At 42.8% G+C, this 23,749-nt stretch overlaps 1 protein-coding gene across 5 annotated transcripts in view; it reads left to right on the forward strand.

Moving 5' to 3' along the window:
- The first annotated feature begins 388 nt into the window (after nt 1–388).
- Nucleotides 389–23,749, forward strand: part of ATL2 (atlastin GTPase 2) — a 38,659-nt gene continuing 15,298 nt past the window's right edge. For 3 of the 5 annotated variants that reach the window (XM_075088488.1, XM_075088487.1, XM_075088486.1), the window contains exons 1-4: nt 389–543; nt 16,245–16,525; nt 21,478–21,612; nt 23,008–23,112. In XM_075088488.1, the coding sequence (XP_074944589.1) occupies nt 483–543; nt 16,245–16,525; nt 21,478–21,612; nt 23,008–23,112 (582 nt within the window). In that variant the 5' untranslated portion in view covers nt 389–482. The remainder of the gene's footprint in view (nt 544–16,244; nt 16,526–21,477; nt 21,613–23,007; nt 23,113–23,749) is intronic. The other 2 variants (XM_075088490.1, XM_075088489.1) reach the window with 1 other exon arrangement.

Here is a 23,749-nt window from a genome sequence, read left to right on the forward strand (position 1 = left end):
AAACGCCCTGCTGCTCCCCACGCCCCTCGAGGGAGGCCCCTCTCACTCGTCGCGCTGCAGCCCTGCCTGCTCCACGCCATTGCGGAGTGCAGGGTCTTGAGGAGGACACCCAATCCTCCACCCGGGGGCCGGGTCGGGCAGCAGGGCCCGGTTGTGGGGCGTAAGTGTGTGTGCGTGTCTCCTCCTTACGCAGCAGTGAGAGGCCCTCGCCCCCAACTCAGGCGGGACCCGATCACCTTCGCCGCAGCCCGGCGGCGGGCTGCACAGCACGCGCGGGGCGCGGGCCGCGGGCAGGGAGCGAGCCCGCATGCGCCGCCCGCAAGGGTAGCCGGGCGCGGGCTGCGCGTGCGCCGCCCCTCCCCGGGCGGGCGGCCGGGGGCGCTAGGACCCGCCCTGCCCGCGCGCCGTCGCCGCCGGCGGGTGATAAAGGTCTCGCGGCGGAGCTCTGACGTCACGGAGAGTTAATTTTAAACCCGGACAAGATGGCGGCGAGGGACGCGGCGCGGCGCGCGGGTCCGGCCCGCCAACGGCCCGACCCGGCAGGTAACGCGCCCCCCACCTCCATTCTCCGGGGCGGGCGGTGGCGGGGGTAGGCCGGCGGTTGGGCTGCCCGCGGGGCCCCCGCGGAGGCGTGGGGCCGGGCGACGGGGCTGGGCGGCGGGCGGCGCCGGGGGAGGCCCCGGTGTCTCCCCCCTCCTCAAAATGGCGGGGGCGGCCGCCAGCCCCGACGCCCGCCCGCGAGGGGCGCCGGGGGAGCCGGCGCGGCGGCCCCTTTGCTCGGCCCGCCGCTCGCTGCCCCGCCGTGTCGGGTCACCCCGCTCCGCCTGCGCCGCCGCTGTGCGGCCGGCGGCCCGTACCGGCGTGGTGGCGGCCGTGTGTGCGGCCCGGGGGCCGGCAGTCGGTGACCTGGTTCCTTCCTGCGGTGTGGCCGGGCTGCCCCGCCGCCCGCCCGTACATCACGGGGGTGCGGGCCGGAACGCGGCTGGCGGGGCTCCCGGGCCCGCTCCAGGGGCTGGAGCGAGGCGGCCCGGGGGGCGCCCGGTTCCTCGGAGCCACGTTTATCCGCGAAGGGAGCAACGCCGGGCAGTTCGGGGAGGGAGGTGGCTGGTCCGTGTTGGCCCGTCCCCCACATGGACCTGGTGTGCTCCACCGTCAGTGCTGCTCTTGCTTGTAATACATCCTCTGGTGATGACGGGACATGTCTCTGGCTTGGTGTTTAGCCTCGGGTGTGCTGGAGTCTGCGCAGTACGGTGTTTTATACGGTTATTTCTCAAGAATAGCTTAAAAGCTAAGAACCTGTAACCCTCTCTCCGCCATACTCTGCGTGAGGGGGGGCCTGGGACTTGTGAGGACCGTACTGACTTGGACACTAAGTTGAATTGCGTGAGATTTTAGCACTGCACTAGAGCGCTGAACTATTTTAACGTGTTTGTTGTGTAACTCGCTTAGTTTGGAAGCAGAACGATTGGACTGGGCACGATTAAACAAAATATAGGAGATGCCGTGTGCCTCTTTTGGTTTCAGTTGCTTCATCTGCAAGCCAACTAGAGTCTGGGAAGTCTAACCGCAGTATAAACTGGTAGGTGCGGAGTGGCTGCTCTGCTGACTTTTTTTCTAGGGAGGAAAAGGCAATGCTTCTGAGCATGTGGACATGTTTGATTGTGTTTGGCAGCATTGTGACTTTAATAATTTAGAAGAGTCCAGAGGCTGAAATTGAGGATATGGTACTGCTTTACTGCTTGTGTTCTCCCCACTCCCCTTCCCAGCACTACTGAATTTTCTTTGATGGTTCTCTGTGATTTTGCCAGTATGTAGTTTAATAATCTCAAAGCATTAGATTATTGCATAACTTTCTCAGGGTCATAAAAGTGCCAGCACAGCTGTAATAAGTGGCCTTTGAGGTAGCTGTGTTATTGTTAGTAGTGAAAACATGTGCATGTCACTGTTGTTTGGGTACCTTAGGCATGGAACAACTTAATTGATAGGGTCTTCATGTACAGCTATGGATGATCTGTGCCTGCCTGCAGAAGAGCTTTCTGTAGAATGAAATAAAACAGAGTGGTAGGCTGGAATAGTTACAAGAAGAGAAATGTAACAGGAGAGGCCTATAACTCCTGTACCATTACTAAGTGTTGCTTAACAGCTGTTAGTTTTAGCTTACCCTGTAGTCACTGATGATGTTACAGTTCCTCTTCAAATAATAGCAATAGCTCTGCGCTGTTTCAACTAGAATTCTTTTGAAAGCAGGTGGTGGGGTTGAGGAAGGCTGTATTCTTTCCTTTTCATGCTCACCTGCCTGCAACTTAGAGACACTTCTGAAATAGCTGTAGCACAGGACCGTTTTACCTGAGCTATCATAAAAGCATTCCTTTAAACGCAACAGTCTCTCCTAGTTTAGGAGGCCAAGCAGCTCTTGTTCATGTTGGATGGACAGGAATGCTTGAGCCAGATCTTGCCAGGAGTGCTGATACTTCTCAGGTACGTTGTGCCAACTGCACTCCCTGTGTTTTGGTTAAATCTCAGTGATTAATGTTTGCTTAGTGACTATACTAATAAAGTACCACTGACTGGAGCAAGGTACTGTGATAGATGAGGGATTGTTTTCTCTTCTTGCTCTAATAGGAATCAGGACACTGCCTCAGGCTGGTTAGGGTGGGTAAGAGCAGGTCTTTTGGAGGGGAGGAGGGCTGGGGATTTTTTCCTCTGATGTACTAGAAGAGCACTTATCTCCTGATGGCGGTATCACATCCCCTCTGACTCCTTGAGTTTTGCCCAATTGCAAAAACAAATGTAATAAGCAAGTGGAAATGCAGGTAAATTAAATTCTGTGTTCTTGTTTTGGTAGTGAACCACAGCGTTGTTAGTCTCCAATGCAAGTTGGATTGCAGGTTTTGCTTCGGCATTGTGATGAAACTAGTTATAACTTCGTGCCTGTTGTTGGTAGACTGTTGTACATCTTAGCACAGTCTGTGAAAGGACATTAATAGACTTGGCAGTTTTCCTTCACTTAAATCTAGCTTTTCTATGTAAGGTGAAGTTTGAAGTTGCTTTTGTTACTGCACTGCAGTCATGGACAGGCCCTGTCCTGGGGGTGATTATTTTTATATCTTGGCATGGCAATCTTATAATGGGAAATTTTCAACTTCAAAATTGGGCTGAATTGTTTCCTAGTTTTTACTGTTGCTGCATACTGTGCCTACAATGTGATCTGCAAGCTGACAGTTTGAGTGCAGTTTTCCAACTTTTTGCTAAAACCTGCATTAACTGATCAAACTTAGTATTTTAAGATTTTTGCCTTTAATCTCAACTATCTAAGGTGAGCAAGAGACAAGAATACTTTCTAAGCTTCAGCGTAGACAGGCCTGCTGTATTTGTCATTTGTAAACAACTGGAAGTTTTCAGAAGTACTTCCATACATTGGTTCTGAAGGCTTGAGTTGTACTGGAGAATGACTGGGTCTCTTTATCAAAACATTTTCTGCAACCTGAACTTCTTGAGATGCTCTGGAGGAAAGCTAGAAGTAGCTTTCCTTGGTTTTGGATGGTTGTTCTTGACATGGAGAATATTATCTTATCCTGTAGCTGATTTTGAGGTTGTAGTGCTGTGTAGGGAGTTGACTTACATGAATACGTTTGTGATATTGGGATTTGTATCTGAAACACCAGGACAAGCAGATGAGCAAGTCTGAAATATGTGTGAAAACATTGCTCAGTTTGATGTCTGCTATTTCAGTTAGCTGCAAAGAAATGACTGATATGAAATGAGTGGTGTCTGTTAGGACAAAGATGGTAATCAAGTCATTTCTGGCAGCAAATTAATACATAATAGGGACTCATGTTCAAAGAGCATTGCTAGCTAACTTATCTGACCTTAACTTCTGTTTATTTCTGAAATAAATATATTTTGTGTAGTGTTAATTTCCAGGAAAGCAAGATTTTATGCACTTGCTAAGCATGCTTTTTGAAACACATTCAATATAATATAAAAGTCAGATGGACTCAGAAGGCATTTAAATGCAGAAGCTGATCCTCTGCCCATTTAAGAAACTTGGAATGAAATATGAGGAATTTAAAGATCTGTCTTTCCTCTTCCACTGTTAATTCTTATTTGACTGAATTTATTTCCGAAGACTTGAAGGTAACACCCATTGTATTCTGTAGATGTACAAATGAGTTACTGGGAGATGATCTAGGGTATAAACTAATGCTAGGCAAGTAGCTACCTCGTGGTGTTTAACTGGAGTTCTCACTCTGCAGCAAAGGAGCTTACCCTCCCCCACTGCATTTGGGAGGGAGCATACATATGCCTCTATAGTGCCATAGGTGGTAAATTGACTTAACCGCCATAGCAGGTTGTTTATGCACTTGCATATCCTAAAGCTATCTAGTTAGTTTGCCTGGAGTCTATCACTGAGAATTCCAGTTGCTCCATGGGGTTGTTACCCCTTGAGGCAACAAGACTAGTTTGTATAGATAGTAGACTTTTGTGCTATGATCCATGAAGCTAAGTAAGTTCTTCTCCCTTCATCATTAACTAAACAGAAAAAATAGCTGTGCTAATTTTATAATGGTTACTATATGGCTCCTCTTTAAGGTTGGAAAAACTTTAAAGCAGAATGTTTGACACCAAAGATAGCATTACTGAGCCATGTAGCATCCAAGGCAGTCTGACAAAACTTACCTGAGTGAATGCAGAAAAGCTGGGTATCGGAATTCCTGTTTGATGAACTCATGAGCTGGGCTAGTAGGAAATCAAATATAATGTGAAAGAGAAGTCCATTTGGGCCACTGCAGAAATGATTTATGAAAGACCAACTTCTTTTTAAAGAATCATCCTGCTCTTCTGTACACTGAAGGAATAGGTAAGAGAACTCTCCAAGCTGTAAGACTGCACAAAGTACCTTTTGGGAAAGGACTCAGCTTACAGCTCAGTTACTAGACCTCTATTTACAGCTTGTGTATGGTACGAGGGATATTCTGATATGCTTTTGCTAGGAGGGGAGGTCTCATGTAAAATTTTTCCTGTTCCAGATGTATTTCCAGCTTTATTTTCAGTGTAGACAATGAGCAAATGACTGATTGCCTTTTCAGCCCTACATACCAATGATTTCTGCATGGCAATGCGGGGTTTGTGTGCTACTGCAAGTCTTGGCAGGTTTCTCTTAAAGGGCTGGAATAGAAGCCAAAACCTGGAAGGCAGTGGAGTGGACTTGAACTAATAAAATGTTGTACAGATTACAGACATGGAGTGTAGAATATTTCCAGTAAATTGGTGTTTGAGAGTAGAACATAATTTGCTCTTATGCAGTTGTTGCTCAAGTGAGATCAGAATCAGATTCCAGTCTGTAGTTAGTGTCAAATCATGTTACATTCCCCTTCCTGCCATTGCCTTAGAAATAGTCATGTTGAATTGACAAGTTGTTACTGGTCTCAGTAAAATATTTGAGATGTCTTTTGAGCAGTGTGTTGTATAATGATTCCAGGACAACAAGGCTTTCTTTTTAAACTTGAATTGAAAATCATAGAAACCTGTGTCAACTGCTTGTACTGACGTGTTAGGACAACTTCTTGTATGTTGTGCGTACTTGGAAAAGTTGTTCTCACCTCTTATCTTCTCAAACAGGGTGGTGCAGCTGAGTGGAAGAATAAGTGCTGTTATTTTAACTGTCTCTGTAAGCCCAATCCTATGATACTATGGCCTGCAAACTTGCATGCTATGTCTTATTCCCCTCCCCTCTCAACCCCTTCTGCATTTTCAGCTCCTCAGGTAAATGTAAGAAAGGGTCTTCTGGCTTTTACTTGTGGCTGTTCGTTTATCTTGGACTGTGTAGTGTGATCTACTTGGGGAAACAAACAATTGGGAAATGAAAGGTACCATCTGTCCATTCTCTGCCTAATATGGAAACCATCACAGTACTGATTTCAGGGGAGGAACAGTCACTCGAAGTGCTTGAACTGCTAGGCATGGAGGCAGAAGCTTGGCTTCCTTTAACGTACTGCTTAGAATGGTAGTGAAAATGCTGTAGAAAATTAGGTTAAGGTTCTTGATATAACCAGATTACTTTCTTACAAGAAGTCATCTTGCTTTTAAGAGAAATAACTTCTTAAATACTTTGTAATTCTGCACTAATACTAAGGAATTGTTCTTGTTTGTGACAGCAGTGTGATTCTAAACATGGCCTTAAAGCTGCCTGCAAGGCAGTTATCACTTATCTTCTAAGCAACGAAGTCTTAAACTTGCCATGGGGATAAGGGAAGGAATGCAGTACAAAATACTTAAAAGGAAATCTTTCTAAATGCTAGTATGTCAGACTTCTTAGTATAGAGATTGTTTGCAAAAGTGCAGTAAGTAACGCTTTTGGGGGTTGCGGCACAGAACTAGCGTGTTTTCTAGAGCTAACAGTACTGTAGAAGTAGCTACTGAAAACTTACCGCATGTTATGCTCTGAGATGTTGAAGGTAAAAAAATTTAAAAAATAAAATAATGGTGGTAGGAGCATTAAGAAGTGCAACTTCTAGTAAGCTTAATTTTTTCTGTGGAAAAATGAACATGCTGTCGACTGGGAACATTTAGATAGAATTAAATACTTGTGGAACCTTCAGATGCTACTAGGAATTCTGCTTGTTTGAAGAGACCCTTAAAATGCAATCTGGTGCTTTTAAAGAGGTTGGAAGTTGGCTTGTGATAGACTGAATGTTATTCTTAGAGTCTCAGTGTAAGTAGTTTGTCGCAGACATATCACTGTCATTAATCAAATATCAAACTGAACTGTTCTGTAGTCTAAACTGTTGTTGACTTCTTATTTCTGTAGTGCATTAGAACTGACTAGATTAAGCTTTTGTGAGCTTTAGAGTGGCACACTGCTGCCTATCCCTGTTTGGGTTCATCTGCTAAACCTAGACTTCTCTCCCCAGTGTTTGGTCTCTATCTATACACTGTATGGAAAGATTTTATGGATCCACAGAATGAGGACTATAAATATGATCTACAAAGGCTAAACTGTTGGTTGGAGGGGGGTGTTACAGGTAGAGTCTTCAGACAGTTCTATTTGCCACCTCTTTCTCCACCCAAGTGAGACATGGATATTAAACCATTTGTAGCCTAAATGTATGGCATGGCATGGCATGCTGTCCTGTAGAAAATAGTTAGGTTGGCTAGGTGTTGTTCAGACTAGTCCGAGAACTTGATGTAAAGAGAAGCAGCAATCAGCTCCCCTTCTGTGTTTGTTCGTTCCAGGAGGATGGTGTAGCTTGCCTTATGTCTGGGATTACTCTCTTCTTTTTGCCCTCAATGCTATACTCGCCACTAGGCTTGACTGGCCAGCAGCTATGGCATTTGCTGTCCTGTTGTTAAGATTCTTGTTTTCCTAGAAGCGGCTCAGGTTTCTGTGGTAACAAGTGTCATGAATGATGTTAAAGAAGCTTAGGTAAGTAGGTAAGTCTTGAGCCCTTTGAACTGATACAAAGGTGCTTGTTGCGTGGAACTGAGCTACTAAAGTTAAGTGTGTTACGATGTCCTTGTGACAGCTGGTGATTTTGAAATCAAAATTCTTCTAATCTACTCTTCAGTAGACAGCTCTTAGTGAGTACAGTATATTCAGTAGGAATGTTTAAGGGAATGCTTCTCTAGTACAGGAAAGACTATGCCAAGCTCAAGGTCTTCCCACCAGTTACATATCCTAGCCTACATTGTTATTGGCGAAAAGGAAACTAGTGTTATCTTCCATTTACAAAGGAAGGAAACCTTGTTGTGAAGTGAAGGTTAACAAATGTGTTGGCTAGCCCAGTCTAAATCTGAACTCTTTCAGATCTAGACAAATCCTTGGCAACGCACAGTCCGATCCCGTTACAGCCCAGTTGTCTACCCATCTTTGCAGTGTTATCACATATCGCTAAGTCAGTCTCCGCATGAACACGCTTCTTAACTGTACTTGTGAGTTCTGAGAGTCTGAAGAAGTGTTCCAGCTTAACTTGGTTGTAGTCAGAAAGCTGAACTTTTCTTTTGGCACCAGTGCCCAGTCAAGCAGCTTGCGCCTCTCCCTCAGTTGTGCTGGTGCAGCTGTTTTGGAGGCTCTAGAGTGCACAACACATCACCTTGTGTTTGTTCAAGATAAGTTGGTGCCTGGACCTAGGACAGCAGTACCAACACACAGGGCAGCAGTCCTGTACTATTCAGCAGTACAGCTAAACCAACCCTATGCCAAACAGATGAAGCTGCGTAGCTGTGCTTTCTGTCTTGACCTCTAGTGCTCATTGGACTCTTATTGAGGTGATACAGTTTGTAGAAAACTGTTTGTATTTGATTGCTTTTTTTCTACTAGTTCTGTTTAGCTGACTTGACTCTTAGCAGCATTGGCTATGTGGCAAAATTAGCAGGAAAGGCTAGGGAAAGAGTGGGAGAGCCCTTGTGTGAGTGGGTGGATAAGTCTCAGCTTTGCTACTGAAACAAGCTTGAAGAGGCAACAGGGGAGAGAGGAGGAGGCAGTTACTGGCACTGTCCTGTTGGCAGAATAAATGTACTTTGAGCTGTTGCCGTAGCAAGGGACTTCTGTGCAGCAACAACAGTGATGTCTGGCAGAGACTCAGGAGTTGTGGAGAGTAGGTGTGGGGCTCTGAAGTACATGGACATGGTTAGGTGTGGTATTGATTATTATGGGTTAATTGCAGGAAAGTGGTATGGCAGCCCAGGCCTCTTTCTCTACGTGCTTGACAGCAGGGACTGTGATGAAAACTACTTTTGTCATAGCTGTGTGGGGAAAAATCTCTTCTTCCAGTGGAGATTAAGTGAACACATGCAAAATGTGTCTCGGTTTGGTTTTGTGGTTTGTTTGTGTGGTGTGGTTTCTTTGTCTTTTTTTTTTTTTGTTTTCAGTTCTCTCTAAATGTGACTGGTGTGGGGCTTTTCCTGTTTTGATACACGTTGTTGATCTGGGCATTAATTGTGTTGGCACATGTTGTGTTTCCCCCATCGGACTTCCCTTTCATCTGGTGGGTGTGTTAGTGATGCTACCAGAACAGTTGAGAAGGGAGGGAAAGGAGGAATTGGAAGTGTCTGAAGGTAGTTACTGTGTCAGTTTTGCTAGCTACGTGATCTGGAGAAGGCAGTTTCGTATCGTAAACACAGCCTCTCCCTGTACTGCTTTCTTTGAAATATTTTTTCAAAATTTTTCTTTGAAATCTTTGAAATATTATTTGAAATAAAGTGCAGAACTTTTCATTAAAACAGAGTTATGGAATTCAGTGCTGGAAAAGCTGGATGCGAGGCTCTCTTAGCTGCAGGAACTTAAAGGGAGGTGGGAATCTTAGTGTAAATTGGAGTTTTACACTCAGAAGCTTCAGATTGTTAGAAGCATGGTTTGATCAAAAAGGGAAAATCAAAGCTGCTTCAGCTTGTTGCTTCCTTAAACTTGTTGGTGTTCCTGACTGATGGCTTGTTTATCCTGGAAAGGAGTATGAAAGATGGCCCTTCGGCATGCCTTCCTGTACAGCAAAAATGAGCGCTTGCTTTGCTTGCTGCTGAGCTCCTCTGTGGCCACGGTACAGATGCAGCTGGGTGACTAAACCTGTTCTGGCTGCTAATGTAAAGATCAAGCATGGGGTAATTACAGTTGGCGTCTCTCACCTTATTCTTTTCTCCCTATCCTTCTCACGCAAAATCTTGGTTTGTGTTAGCTGATTGTTTAAATTTTCAGCTGCTGACATGAGGAATACATACAAGGGACATAAAATGTGGTTATGGTCTAAACCAATTAGAGAATACTGACTGAATCTTCTTGGTTGAGCAACAACCTTAAATAAAATCACTCTGAAATACAAGCAGAAGTCTGTCTAGTTTAAATCTGGGTGGCCCGCAAGGATCCAGTTAGCCTGCAGTGTTCTGTAGAGCTTTCACTTGCCATTTCCAGAGTCCGTGGTGAACTAGGGCATTGTCAGATCCATGTATTCTCATTCCCATCCTCAAGAACTTGGGGGATGGGTAGGAAAGGGGAGAAAAGGTGAGGAAGAGGCCTTTTTAGTGCTTTCATCTGCCTTAGGATTCTAAAGCAGCATTCTTTGAGGGGGCTGGAAAAGTACTGGTAAACCTGACTGTGGGTAGAGATCCTGTTAGGTCCTTCAGTGAGTATGCCAATAATAGCTGTGGTTTTTAGACAGAGTGGGGGGATGAGAAGCATGTTTTGTCACTATCCCTACCCTCCAAGTTTTTCCTTGTAGCTATGGAGGCACATCTTTCTTACTAAGGTCATGATGTGCTTTCAGGAAAGCAATCCTTTTATTTATATATATAATTGTTTTTTGCTACTTACCAGGTTGTGTCAGGGTTTGTGCTGCTTCTGCCATAGTCTCTGCTTATTGGTATTCTTACTTGTATGTATTTGCTGAAAATACCAGAATTTGAGGGTTGACATTTTTTTCTGCACCTCTTCATTATAATGAAGTCTCCCTCTAGCTTCTCTGTCCCCTTAAATGGAAAATGCAAAATGCCAGCTTATCAGTATTTTGCATGGCTATGGGAGAGCTGTCTGCTCCTGCATGCATGCATGCAGACCATTGAACAGGGAAGCAATTTAAAGCACTTAGGAGTAGATGGCCTTTGTTTGATTAGTTATGATGTTTCATAGGTATCTAGGTCATCAGAATATCTTCTTTTTCCCCTTCTCTGGCAGAATTGTAGCTTCAGGTACTTCCCACTTCTGCTCACAGTTTATGTAACAGTTCTAGATCTGTCCCTTAACATCTCATTGCCCTGAAGTAAGAGAGAGTTAAATGCATCTTCCCCCCTCCCCTACTCCTCTGTCAGTCTTATTGGATATCCAGACAAGCCTTTGGAACTTAGCTCATCAGACCTATTTATAGCTGAAATATTCAAAACATTTAATTATTTCTGGCCTTAAAATGAGCTACTAGTCAGCAATAGGAAAGCAGTGATGCATTAAGGTCTGTGGCAGCCCCATAGCTTTCTTGTAGGTCTTGCTGTGAATTTATTGCATGGAGAAGGGTTGCTGGAGAAAGGGGAGGACAATTTTGTGACTTAAATCTAGTGTTTGGTTTTTTTTTTCCAGTAGATGTGCCAGATTTTTTACCTTGTCCAAATAAGGTTTGAAGGTTAACCTATTTTTTTTTTCTACTCTCTGGAACTCAGTTCACACATGCCTACACTTTCCTCAGTTCACTACACCAAAACAAGAAACATTTAAATGGTTTGTCTCCTTTCTCTCTAAGGAAAATTTCCTAGGTGAAGCTCTGAGAGAATGCATTACATTTAAATGTGGTGCAGCAGTTTCCTCATGATGATTTATTTTAAGCTTTTGATTCAAGCTGTGAACTCCCTCAGGCCATGGAGGTAGAACAAGATTTCAAGCCAGATGGTTTGAGGTTAGTGTAGCCCACTTCACCTTGCTTTACAATTCAGGTGTGTGTGGGAACCTATCACGCATCCATATTGAACTATGAGGGGGAGACTTAGATTGCTTTTGTAGGGACACAAATGTGTGGTGTCTGTAAAGCACCAGGAAAAAGAGTTTGGGGATGCTGAGAGCTGAAGTATCTAGGGGTACTGGAAGTTCTGATTTAAAGTTGGACTTCTAGCAAAGTGCAGGTTTCTGTACAAAAAAAAAAAAGATGCTAACACTATTAGCTTGAACACATACAGAGTGAAGCCTTTGTAACTCGTGATAGAGAAAATGGAAGGAGTACTGATGAGAGGCATCTACACCAGTGAAAGTTACTACTTTAGCCTTTGTTCGTAACCCAAGTCTTAAGCCACTAAAAAGCAAATGGGATTTAAATTTATTTTAATGTTTTGCTGCATCTGTGTGTAGTTGTCTCTTATTTTCATAGCATGCAGGCTGAGCTGACTGTTCTCACTGCCATGTTCTTACACTGCAGAACAAATAGATCATCAGTTGCTAGCTGTGTACTTGGGGGAAGCATGAATTAGCTTTTCATTTTACCTCATACTTCAAGAAACAGGTTATTTAGTTGAGTTTGTTCAGTTGAAATACTGTCTGTACATAAACAAGAAGCTACTGTTCTCAAAATCTGGCTTAGCATTTCAACAAATGGTGTTTGTTCTGGATACTTAGCTGATGAATGTCAATAGTAGTCCTGCTATGGTGGTTGCTGAGTGGAGTGAAGAGCTTATACAGAAACTGTGTGGTAGTATATTCTCTTGGCTGTATTTGCTTTCGTTCGAGTCTGTCTGCTTCTGTGTCTCGCTGTACAGTATTGCTTCTCTTGTATCTCCTAGCCTGTTTGACCTGGGTTAGGAAGTGATTATGCACAGTCAGAACTGTGCGTTAGCTCATGTTGCTTGAATTGAGTGATTCAGGTTGGAAGAAGCCAAAATGGAGTAGGGGGTAATTAGCAAACAGCCATAGTAATAGGACTGAATGGATGGCAGACTTCAGGGGTAAGTGCAGTTGATGATCTTTTTGCCTCGGCTCCAGCCAGAGTGGTAGATGTGACTGTAGTGTGGAGGATGTTTGTTCAGTAGTACAGAAGCTTCAAAAGTCAGATGAACATATTGAAGAATTAAAACATAGCTATGGCTTTCTGGGCCTGCAACACTGCACTACAAGCTCTAGTGCCATGTGCTTTGACAGATGAGAGCTTTTCTGAATGTACTGAAAGCCTGAGGTCCGGTCTTCTGTGCATGTTGGGATTTCCAGCAGCACTGAGACCAACCCTGTGAGTGAGTTGGGTTAATCTACCAGTCTGCCTACTCTGGTAGGAGGTGGCATTGCCTGGCTGTTCCACATGTCGTACAAGGAGCCATCAGCCATGCCTCTGAAACAACTGCTCTGAGTGTGAATGTATGGGCTGGGTGTGCTGGGTCTATAACCCCATTAATGGGACGGAACTGGAATTCTCAAAGTTTTTAAGAGCGCTATAAAAAAAACAACAAAAACCCCCCGAAACAACAAAAGTCTGTTGCTTTGGTTGCCTCTGTGGCAGTACTGAATTTGTTGTCATGGAGGCCTATACAGGGAGGCTGCCATGAGCTTTGTAAGTCCAAGTTACTGTCCAGGTGGCTAGAAACACTTTGGTGTAGGGGTGGTTATTCTGTGAACTCCACCAGTTCTAAAGCTACTCCTCATCTGTTCCTGTACTTGATTTGCTGGGCCTGGACTATTGTAAGAACCTAGAGCAGTTTGTGGTCCCTAGACTGGGCTTTAGGACAAATCCACTTAAATTCTGAGTTTCAAGTTGTACGCTATGACCATGCTGGGGCAGGTGATGAAAGGGGTTGGGAAAGTAAGGAGTAGGGCTGCATGTTCTGAATTTCATGAATTCCTGGCCTGACTTGACAGCATGCTTATTTTATGAATTACTTACAGAACTTACTATAGTGCTTTTGCAGAAAACTGGGATGTGAAGTGGGATTTCTTGTCCTGACCATTGTTTTGAGAGACTGCTCCGAAAGTAATTCTTGGAAGTAGAACGTGATCCCTCTGCCCAGGATGCCAAAATGTTCTAGAAAGGCTTCCGGAGTACTCCAGTGCTGTCTGAGACAGTGACTAGCCAGAGTAACAGGGTAAGCAGCCAGAAGGTAGTATAAAGGACCCAAAAGGTTGTGACGTCTGCCTAGGAGCATGTGACAGGTTAGCATATGCTGATTATGCTGCTGGAATGAGCAGTAGCACTTGTTCTACAGTTAACTTGCTTAACTTGCGCAATGTCTGTCCTGGTAATTGCTAGCTACTTTAGAATCTCTTGAAGGAAAGGGTTCTCTGCAATGAGCACGAAGTTATCAAACCAGCTCTTCTGGATGGATCAAGTTTCCTTCACGGCTGTCAATGCTGCATTTCTCCACCCTCTAAAGTGCTTGATTCATGGCAATGATGGTCTTCTCTGTAGGTGGGTTGGGAGCTTTCAGATATATTAGGCTGGCTAGTCAACAAAACAAAAAAACCAATACCACCGAACAAAACAAGACAAAAAAACCCAACCCAAACCCAACAAAAAACCCAAACTGATGCTCTGGACTTGACTTTCCGATTTCTGCTGGTAAGTAAAATCTAATAGGAATTGAATAGTGCCTCAGATGAATCTTCTCTTTTGTCCCCTCTGAGCTAAGTGAGCTCCAAGGGTGGAGAATACTATTAACAAGATGTTGCAAACTTTTAATGGGCATATTGTGTGTAAGTTCTTGATAGTACTGTCTGCTTGTGATAGGGAGAATCTGCTTGTTTAGAAATAACTAATGATAAAAGACCACTCTAATTTTTTGGAAGGCCTCTTGGCTTGAAGAGGCTTTGGGTGGTTGTGCTCTGCACTGGCGGAAGGATGCTGCTCCAGCTCACGCTTTGAGGTCTGCTGAGGCCCTGATGACTTCCAAGTAGGAAATGATGGTTAATGCCGGGCTCAGGTGAATGAAGAGAAGTTGCAGGTGTTGCTTCAGACTATTTTACAGTCTGTTAGTTTAGAAAACTGATACCTTACTGCAGCTGAAGTGAAGTATGCATTTAAATAAAAGAATATAAGGCTGTTTTAAGTAAAGTTAAACTTGTTGCCTGGGGAATACAGAGAAGCAGAGGCTTCAATACATTGTGTGAATATCTGTTTGCTAAAACACAAGTGTCTCTTCTTGGAGCTATCTAATCTTAATGCTTTTATCGATAGAATTATTCCCTTTATGTTTCTAGGCTGTGATGCTGAAGGCTTTCTTTCTGGCTATCAAAATCTTTGTACCTCACCTGGGCTATCCTCCCAAGTTCTCTGGCACTGTTCATAAGTCTTTTGCTGAGGATGGTATCTAGGATGCAAAGTCTGGCAGGAGTGACTTGGCAGGCCCTGTGGGTATTGGCAGGGTTTCTGCCATGAATGAATTACTGTGGTGTGTTCCATGGTGCTTCATGACACATCCTGCAAGAGAATACTGCTTCTGGGCTGCTTCCGCAGGAAGCATGGGGGCCATGTATCGGACCTGCATGCAATGCATCAAGTAACTGGAGATGGCGGCTGCTTTGTCTTTGTTAAAGCAATGCTTGTAAATGCAAGCATAACTACAAGTCCAGTGTACTTAAAGTCATACAGTGATGTTCCCAGATAAGTAACTGCTAGGATGGTGTCTCGATCATGTTTGTGCACATGGGGTTCTGATAGAATATGGCAAAATGAAAATCTGGAGTTGGAGGTAATTCTGTAAGTGCAAAACCGCTTCCAGATGGTTGATAGGAAAAGTGGAATCACACCAGTTGGTAGAGTTTGTTTCTGCTGTGGGACAAACTTCAGTGTTGTGGTACTTGAACAGTAGAGGAAACTTCATCTTGGACAGATCAGTTTGTCTAACTCAGTAACTCCTGAATTCTGGAAGCCAGGAAAAAAGGCTGTTGGTGCTATTGTGCTGTATGTCTGAAAGGCTGCGTTACCTTAATTTATCATTCATTAGTAACTTATATCTTATCAGAGTTATAGTTCTGTCAGCTACTGGTTGGTCCTGAAGGGGTATTGATTCTCAAATTGTGTATAAAATATTCTCTTAACTCTTTTTTGAAAGAGTTGGTACTTACTGTTATTAAATCTTGTCTAATAATGTGTCATAGGAAGAGTATGAAGCCAGAAACTACTTCAATGTGGGTTTGTTTTTGTTTTTTTCTTATCCCAGAAGTGTTAGGCTGTGCACATGCTCAGGAGTTTTCCCTCTTGCCAAGTAGTGAATGGGCACTCTGAAGTCTCTGCTGTTTTGAGAATTGAAACAGGTTTAATGTGTTGGGGTTAGAGAGGAACTTAGTCTTCTGCTGGATGTATGCAATCCTGAGGTTACATACAAGATCAATGGTCTTGCCTGTACAGGCTGGCAAGCCAAACTGACAAGAAATGTTGATTCTCCCCTGCCCTTACAACAGTATAGGAAGGTGGTGATCTAAAAACAGCCTCTTTTGGTCCTCTTTGGAGCCCATTTTAACCTAATTAATTTTTTCCAGATAAGAGAGAAAAGGCCCTTGATTTTTTTTTAATGGAAGTTATACTTAGGAAGCCTTTAAAAGGGGTTTTGATGCTGAACACCAATTTTCTTTTGTGATTTCTTAAAACATAGGGAAGGCTGAAGATATGAAACGTAGACTGTATGCAAAGCTGATGAAAACGGACAGGGAACTGCTGTTGATCTCACTGTCTGCACATGTGCATTCCCAAGAACATCCCCCTGCTGCTGGGAAAGAAAGCCTAGCTCAAGGCTTCACTTCAAAGAAATATCTAGTGCCCTAAGCTCTGACTAATGTGTTGTAATCTGTCAATTTGCAGGTAAGCATTATGAGGAAGAAGAGGAGGAGGATGCCCTACCTGACTCGGATGCCCTGCCAGATTCAGATGACGAGGTGGATTTGGATAAGCCACGCCCCATACAGATTGTTCTTGCTCATGAAGATGACCATAACTTTGAATTAGATGAAGAAGCGTTGGAAAAAATCTTGCTTCAGGAACACATCAAAGATCTTAACATAGTAGTTGTGTCTGTAGCAGGAGCTTTCCGCAAAGGAAAATCTTTTCTGCTGGACTTCATGCTTAGATACATGTATAACAGGGTGAGTAACTTGGATTTTCCGTGCAGGAGAAAAGTAGTTTGTATTAGTGATTTACCTGTGTATTTGTTAACTTGAGCACAAATACAGCAGGCCAAATTTTTCTTACTTATTGGGGGTGGGGAAGCCAGCTACTCTGTTTCTACTCCGAAAAAGTGTATTTAAGTGGCAGCTTTTCAATATAAATTTTCCTGCAGTTATCAAGGGAACTTATTGGTGCCCAGTGTAAGTGGGCATGAGAAGAACTTGAATGAGGGTGTGTGCTGGCCGCCTAGTTGAGCTTTGGGGGGAAGACCTCATCCAAGTGGTGGCTTGGAGGAACTGTGCTTTGATTTGGTCTCCTGAAATCATATTGTAGCACTAGCTTACCCTTTGTTGCAAAAAGAAGGGTTATCAGGTAGCTATTGGAGGACTAAATCTGTTTAAATCTGAGGTGTGGCAAACGGGAGAAAGTCTTGTGTTTGCTGCTAGGAATGTGTCTCTGAACATAATCCAGGAACTTATTTTAAAATCCTTTAAAGTCGTTGGTTAATGAATACCTGATCCAAAACTTATTTTCTTAGTTTGTAGCTTTTGGCTAGTGTTGTCTTGGTCTACTATACTTCGCACTCTTGGCTGATATGGAGAAGGTGGGGTGGGGCCTCCTGTGGACATACACATATGCCTGTCACAGCCTGTGGTGTGTTTCTTTTAATCTGCATAGTGTATATCTACAATTTTAGTGTTTTGTTGCTTTTTGAAGCTCTTTAAAAAAAAAAAAAAAAACAAAACAGAACTGATTCCTTTTTTTCTGTCACTGTTCTTTGGAGCTGGAATTCATGGTAGCAGAAACTAACCATGACTGCCTCTATTTTACCTTTGAATCTGTTTTACCTTTGTGCTAGCTGGCTTGAGGAGACAACATGAACCCTGCAGTTACAGGAAATAGAGGAATATTGTAGACAAGCTGCCAGTAGTTGGCAGATGAAGACTTCTTTTACTCCCAGTAGTGCCTGCTATTGAATTCCTCCCACTGGTTTGCCAAGAGCTCTGGAAGAAAGACACTGAGGATATGGTAGGAGGAATACAGAGTAGCAAGCTGGTGCTCCCAACTTCTTAAGATTTTTAACCTAGGGAGGAATAAATGTTTCACTGACAGAGCTGTTCAGTGGGTGGCCCTTTGTGTGTGTATATAAACCATCTCTAGTGTCCTGTTTATACTCAAAATTAGAAAAACCCAGACAAAGCACAAACAAACAGAAAACCTGAACTCCCAAGCAGTGTAGCAATCTGAGCTAGAAGGTGACTGGTAGTGCTAGTTCCTTCCAAAAATAGAAGGGGTGGGCTTTAAGCAAATAACTTTCAGGTTGTGAAATAAAACAAAAGTTCATAAAGCAAAATGGATTGAAATGCTGTTGCAGCCTGTGTAATATCATGCCTCTCTGTTCCCTTTGTGCAACTGCTTTTTTCTATAGGTGTCCTTCAAAATACCATTTGTTTCACTTAAACTGAAGATGAAGGCAAACTTGGTCATCTACTGTAACAACTCTCTTACCAAAATTGGAGAGGTCTTGCTTTCCATGTGCTGCTTTTGGCCAAGCGTTTGCATTCTGAATCAGTAATGGTAACAGGCCCTTAGGTGAGCTGATCAAACTCAATGATGCATCAGAAGAGGCTGCACTTTGCTGAATTGTTTTCCTGCCAGTTCAGTGACATTAACTGGCATTGCTGTTGCAAACTGATGGGAGTTGGGGATAAAAGTGCAATGCCTCCTCTTCTGAGCACTGCTGAATTGTATCAAGTCAAATGGTATCCACTATGCTAGTGCAAATTTCAGTACATGAGGGGAGGCCTTGCTGTAATTTTATAGTACTCTTTAGTCTGGTTGTTCTGTCTTCAGTCAGGCTTAATTACAAGTCTGTTTTCTGTGAATTAAATATTGGATCCTGCACAAAATACTAAAGGACCTGCATTCAGTTCATACACTAATCAAGCAATTTTGGGATATCTTCCCCTGTGGATATTAACATGTGTGATGAAAAACTTGCCAAGATACTTCATAATCCATTTTCTTATGTTAACCAAGAGCTGGAGGCCACGTGAAAAGTTGCCATTCTAAAAATCTCACTTGTGCCAGCTGAAGTCACAGGTAGGATTTTGGCATGGCTGAGATTGGTCCCTAACTTCAGGGAGGTGGGCGTCTCATTTCAAGCACTGATACATAATGCTATGATTACTTATTTGAAATGGAACAGAATAATCTGCCACAAAACAGCAGCAGTGTTGTTCTCAGCAAGCTGCTGCAAGGATCCTGTGATCTTTGTTGCAGTTTAAGCCTTATTAAGAGTTGGTGCAGTTAACACTAGTAAACTTAGATTTAAAAGCTTTTTTTACAAGGTTATGACCTTCTTAGCCTGTATTAATCTGCAAGGTGCACTGTGTACTAATGGTGCTATGCAAATAAAGCTGCATTGGTCCTTTCCTTAGTGTGGAATATATTTAGAGAGGTTATTTTTTAGGTGACTATAAAGGTGATAAAAATTGTAGTGCAACTCCTAGCTTGATTTCACATAGGAACAAAGACTTTTTTTTTTCCTCCCATCTCTTGAATATCTTTTAGTCAACTTAATGGTTGGAGACTGTTAAATACTGAGATTTAACTAAGGAAAGATGAAGGTAACAAGCTAGGAGTGCTTGAAACTGATGCAAAAGTCAGTCAGAGACAGGCTTAAGTGCATCACCCACAAGATGAAGCAGCTCCAGTTGAAGCTGTGCCAGTTAAGATGCCAAAATCTCCTGTGACATGAATCACATATGAAATCAAATGTAGTTGTAGCTATTGCTCATGGAGGGACTTGTTGAAAGATTTCTATAGTTTTGGTCTGAACTGGTACAAATAAGGATAAATTCTGGACCAAACTGGGAAGAAGCATTCTTGTATAAATTGCAGATGGAACATGTTGTTGAATAACATAAAATTCTTCTGAAAAAGTGAAAAGCTACAGTCCATTGACGTATAACTGTGAAATATGATTCATTATTGCAAAACTGTATCCTGGAGTGTACTGAATCCCAAAGCAGGCCTGGAGCTCTTACGTCTAGAGTGTTCAATGGATGTATAGGCATCTTCTGGGGTAAAAAACTCCAGGGGAAAACTGTTCAGGTTTCAGTCTCTCTGGTAGAGGAGTACCTGCATTAGAACACAAAAAAACTCCCCCAAACCAAAAAACAAAACCTCCACTTGAAACAACATCCCCCCAAAACAAAAAACCCAACCCAAACTCCCAACTAACCAACCAACCAAAAAAAAAAACCCCAACCAGACAAAACAACAAAAAACCCACAAACTATAAAACCCCAAACAACCTACTTGCAAACAGCTGTGGTTCTCTTCACTTGGATACCTGTGTTCATTTTTCTGAATTTTTGTCTGCTCATCTCATTTACTTTTGCTATGTCTGATCCAAATAGCAGAGCTGAATCATGTGCACGTAGCATTTGCAAGAGTGCTGGTGCAGTACTGCTTGACTCACTTTCCCTCTTAGAATGGTTTGCTCTGCATGCTGCTAGGCATGAGGAATGTGTGCAGGTGTTTTTTCCCATCCTGTTTGAGAAATAAGCAGTTTCACTTATTTGTAGTAACTATTTCTATTCTGTACAGCCCCTGCCTGGGTGCTCGTTCTGTTTTCTGAAATGTGAAGACACTTGTCTTGAGCTCTTTTCTGAAAACTGACAGTGCAGAGTCAGCAAGGTAGATACCACAGCTTAGTGAACTGAGAAGTCTCCCCTTTGACTTGCTCAAAGGGCACATGCTTCTGGCTGGTAATCTTCTCTGGGCAGTAACAAGCAAATTCATTAAACACCTCTTCCTGTTCTGGCAGCATGCTGTGGTCTAGCCTGTAAAATAAAGGGTTTTTTTCTCTAAGCCCCCTCATCAGTTCAACTATTGTCTGCCTACCACTTGTCTCTTGTAGGATTTCACTGTATATAAATGTATCACAATGAAACTTCCTCAGGGCTCCTGTTCATGCTCCTTACTTGCCCAGTACATAAACTATATTTCTGGGTTAAATGTGCTCTTGTAATGGCTGGATTCTTCTGTGTGAGCCACTGTTCTATGGATTGTCTGTCCTTGAGGACCGAAGACCATGTTACAGTCCCATCAGCCAGAAATGTTAGCTGCAAACTGTACTTGACTCTCTAATAGCCTTCCCCAAAGTGGGCAAAGTGCCAATAAAATTTTAATATGGATGGATTGATTTACATGTATCAAACTCTCAGTGTGACCTGTTCTTTTAAATCTACATCACTTAGGAAAAGTATTTTGTAACTGAAAAGTATAGATTGTAGATCTGGTTCTTGCCTATTCTCTTCGGCTTCTGCAAGCTGGTGTTGGGAGTCTTGTGCTGGTCTCTTAGTGCAGGGGCTTAGATGCTTAGCTAGTTTCAGCAGTTGACCTGTTTGTGAGGGGGAAAGGAGAGGAGTAAGTCAAGATTTGTGTGGGGTTTTTTGTTGTTGTTGGTTTGTTTTTTGTTTTTGTGGTGTTTTTTTGTTAGTTTATTTTTGTTCCTTGCAGAGGTTTGGCTGTTCCTCTAGTTAAAATATATGCTATTTACAACTTTGTCTGAACTGAGTTCTCTCAACTGTGAGAGAAGAGCAGGAGTGTGAAGTGGAATCAATTGACAAAACTGAGCTGTTCTCATTAGCTCTGAGTGCTTGAGATTGAAAGCTGTGCACATGTACTCTCTAGTGGCTGAAGAGTTGTGCAACCACTGAAATACAGTAGACTTGAATATTTCTTTGTGGATGGTTCTTGAAACACAGCGGAGTAGCGTTGTGTTTTAATATTTTGTGTAGTGTTGTCAAATGGCTGCGAGGAAAATGAGAGAACAAGGAGGAAGTCTGCTAAAATGTAGTATGTTTAAAACGAACAACCTTCTCCTTGGTTTAAATAAGTTTATCCTCTTGTTTTGTAGACTTCTCCTTGCTGGATAGGTGGAAACACTGAGCCATTGACTGGGTTTACATGGAGAGGTGGATGTGAACGGGAAACCACTGGTATCCAGATTTGGAGTGAAGTGTTTGTAATTGATAAACCCAATGGAACAAAGGTAAGTGCTTGACTTAAATAGGTGTATGCAAGGGTTTCTGCCATGGGTTTCATGGAGGCAGTTCAAACATCAGTTGCTTTCCTTTGCATTCAGTAGCTGCATAACATATTTGGAAACCTTGTATCAGTACAAATATTAATTTTCCTGCTGAGTTGTATGATTCAATCTCCAGCAATAGTCCCATTCTGAGAGTAGTTTGTTTTGGCAGTCTACTCTATCCAGGGGGATGGGCAAGCTATCCTGTGGATGTTGTAAAACTGTAGTGGCTATAAATACTATTATAGACAAATACTGTGGTAGGAACAGCTCTGTAACAAACACTGTGTTTTTGAGAAGTGAGATGTGAAATGTAATGCACAGCTATAAGTACTGGAAACAGCTTCAGTGTCTGGAAGCTGGTCCTTCCATATAGTTTAACATGTAGTCTGTAAAAAGGACTCAGTGCAATAAAAGGCACTAACTCTATTTTAATCAAAGCTGATGCACCTTTTTTACCTCTAAGTCAGTTTAACTAGAAGTTTGGTTGTAGATGTTTATATTCATGCTGAAACAAGGTGTTAATGTTGCTAATAAATATTTACTCCACAATACTAGTTGTGTATCTTGAGCTATTTATGTTTTCCTGAACCATAAGGTCTTGGTTACTTAACTTTCATACCCTTTACATTTGCAAAAATTTACATCTGACAGCCAATTAATATGCAACACTGATCTTAAACAGATAGTGGCTAGGGGTGTGCGGGAAACTTTATCAAATTTCATAGCTAACCAGTCAGTTCTCCGGCTAAAAAACACTTAAGTTGCAAGGATCTGTTTGTGCTCTGGGGACAAATTACTCACTTGTTCTTGCTTATCAGCCATCCCTAACTGAAAGAGAAGGGAATTGTAGTAGATCCCAAAGATGGGAATCTGACAAATTAACTTTTATTGTTAAGATCACTTCATTCCTTGTCATTCCAGCAGTCAGTATCAATTACCATGTTTTCTTCTGAAAATGATTATTTTAAGATAAATATATTTTTAAAAGTTACCATGTGTCTCTTAGATCTAATGAACTATGCTGCATTGTCAGCTGAGACTGAAGTTCTTCCAGTGAATAAGAGCTCTCTGTTACTTTGCACTGTACCCCAACTAGGCTGAGGAAGGCTATTTCTGTGGGAGAGGGTAACTAGTGTAGTAAGGCCAGGGATTTAAGGTGGTGCTATGGCCCTCTAGTTCTTGGTTACTCAGCTGTAGGTAGATACATAGGCATGTGCACAAGGAGCTGACTGAGGTTTAATAAGTAGGTATAGGGGCAGAGACTTCCTCTACTTGAAACAGTATTTATCCCAATGGCCTGGAGTTTGAACGTGTTAACAATTTGTTTAACTATTGCTACTCTTCAAAACTCTCTAGGTTGCTGTACTACTCATGGATACCCAAGGTGCCTTTGATAGCCAATCAACTATCAAAGACTGTGCAACAGTTTTTGCTCTGAGCACCATGACGAGTTCTGTCCAGGTGAGAATACCTATGCTGGCAAATAATGGCAGCTATAGGAACCCTCTGTCCTGAAGATGCTAAGAATATCTCTCTAGCCATGCTTTGAAAGTTCACCTGCATATCTTCCTCCAACTATCATTTAAGCTTTCATACTTAATATCTTCTTTTCAGTGTAGTGTACCATGTAAGTTTCTCTGTGGAATCAGGATTATCCAAGGCTAAGCTGAGTTCAATTGCTGACTGAACTGGGGAATGCCCCCCCTCCCACCCCCCAGAAAAAAAAAAACAAAAAGATGTCAAAGTAGCAACCGCTTCTGTACTGATGTGTTACATAATCTTTTTTAAAAGACTTTAGATACAGTCTGGGGTGAAATTACACTGTGATCAGCTAAACTTAGAATTGCTGCTACTGTTAAACTTCTGACAATGCTCTTGTGCTATGCCCAAAACAACTTTTAAGCTTGTGGCTTAAATGCGCAAAAAGCAAGCAGGCTTTTGAGGGATGACAAGTTACCTTCTTCAGACATGCTACAACATGACAGTAACAGAAGTATGTAGAACACTACCTCTACACTGTGGAGTTGTTTTTAGTGGATTTGTTTGGCTGTTTTGTTGCTGTGGTTATGATAAGTAGTGGGTTACTGATGCATCTTTG

This window comes from Phalacrocorax aristotelis, chromosome 3 (assembly GCF_949628215.1).
Source record: "Phalacrocorax aristotelis chromosome 3, bGulAri2.1, whole genome shotgun sequence".
In the NCBI taxonomy this organism is placed as follows: Eukaryota; Metazoa; Chordata; class Aves; order Suliformes; family Phalacrocoracidae; genus Phalacrocorax; species Phalacrocorax aristotelis.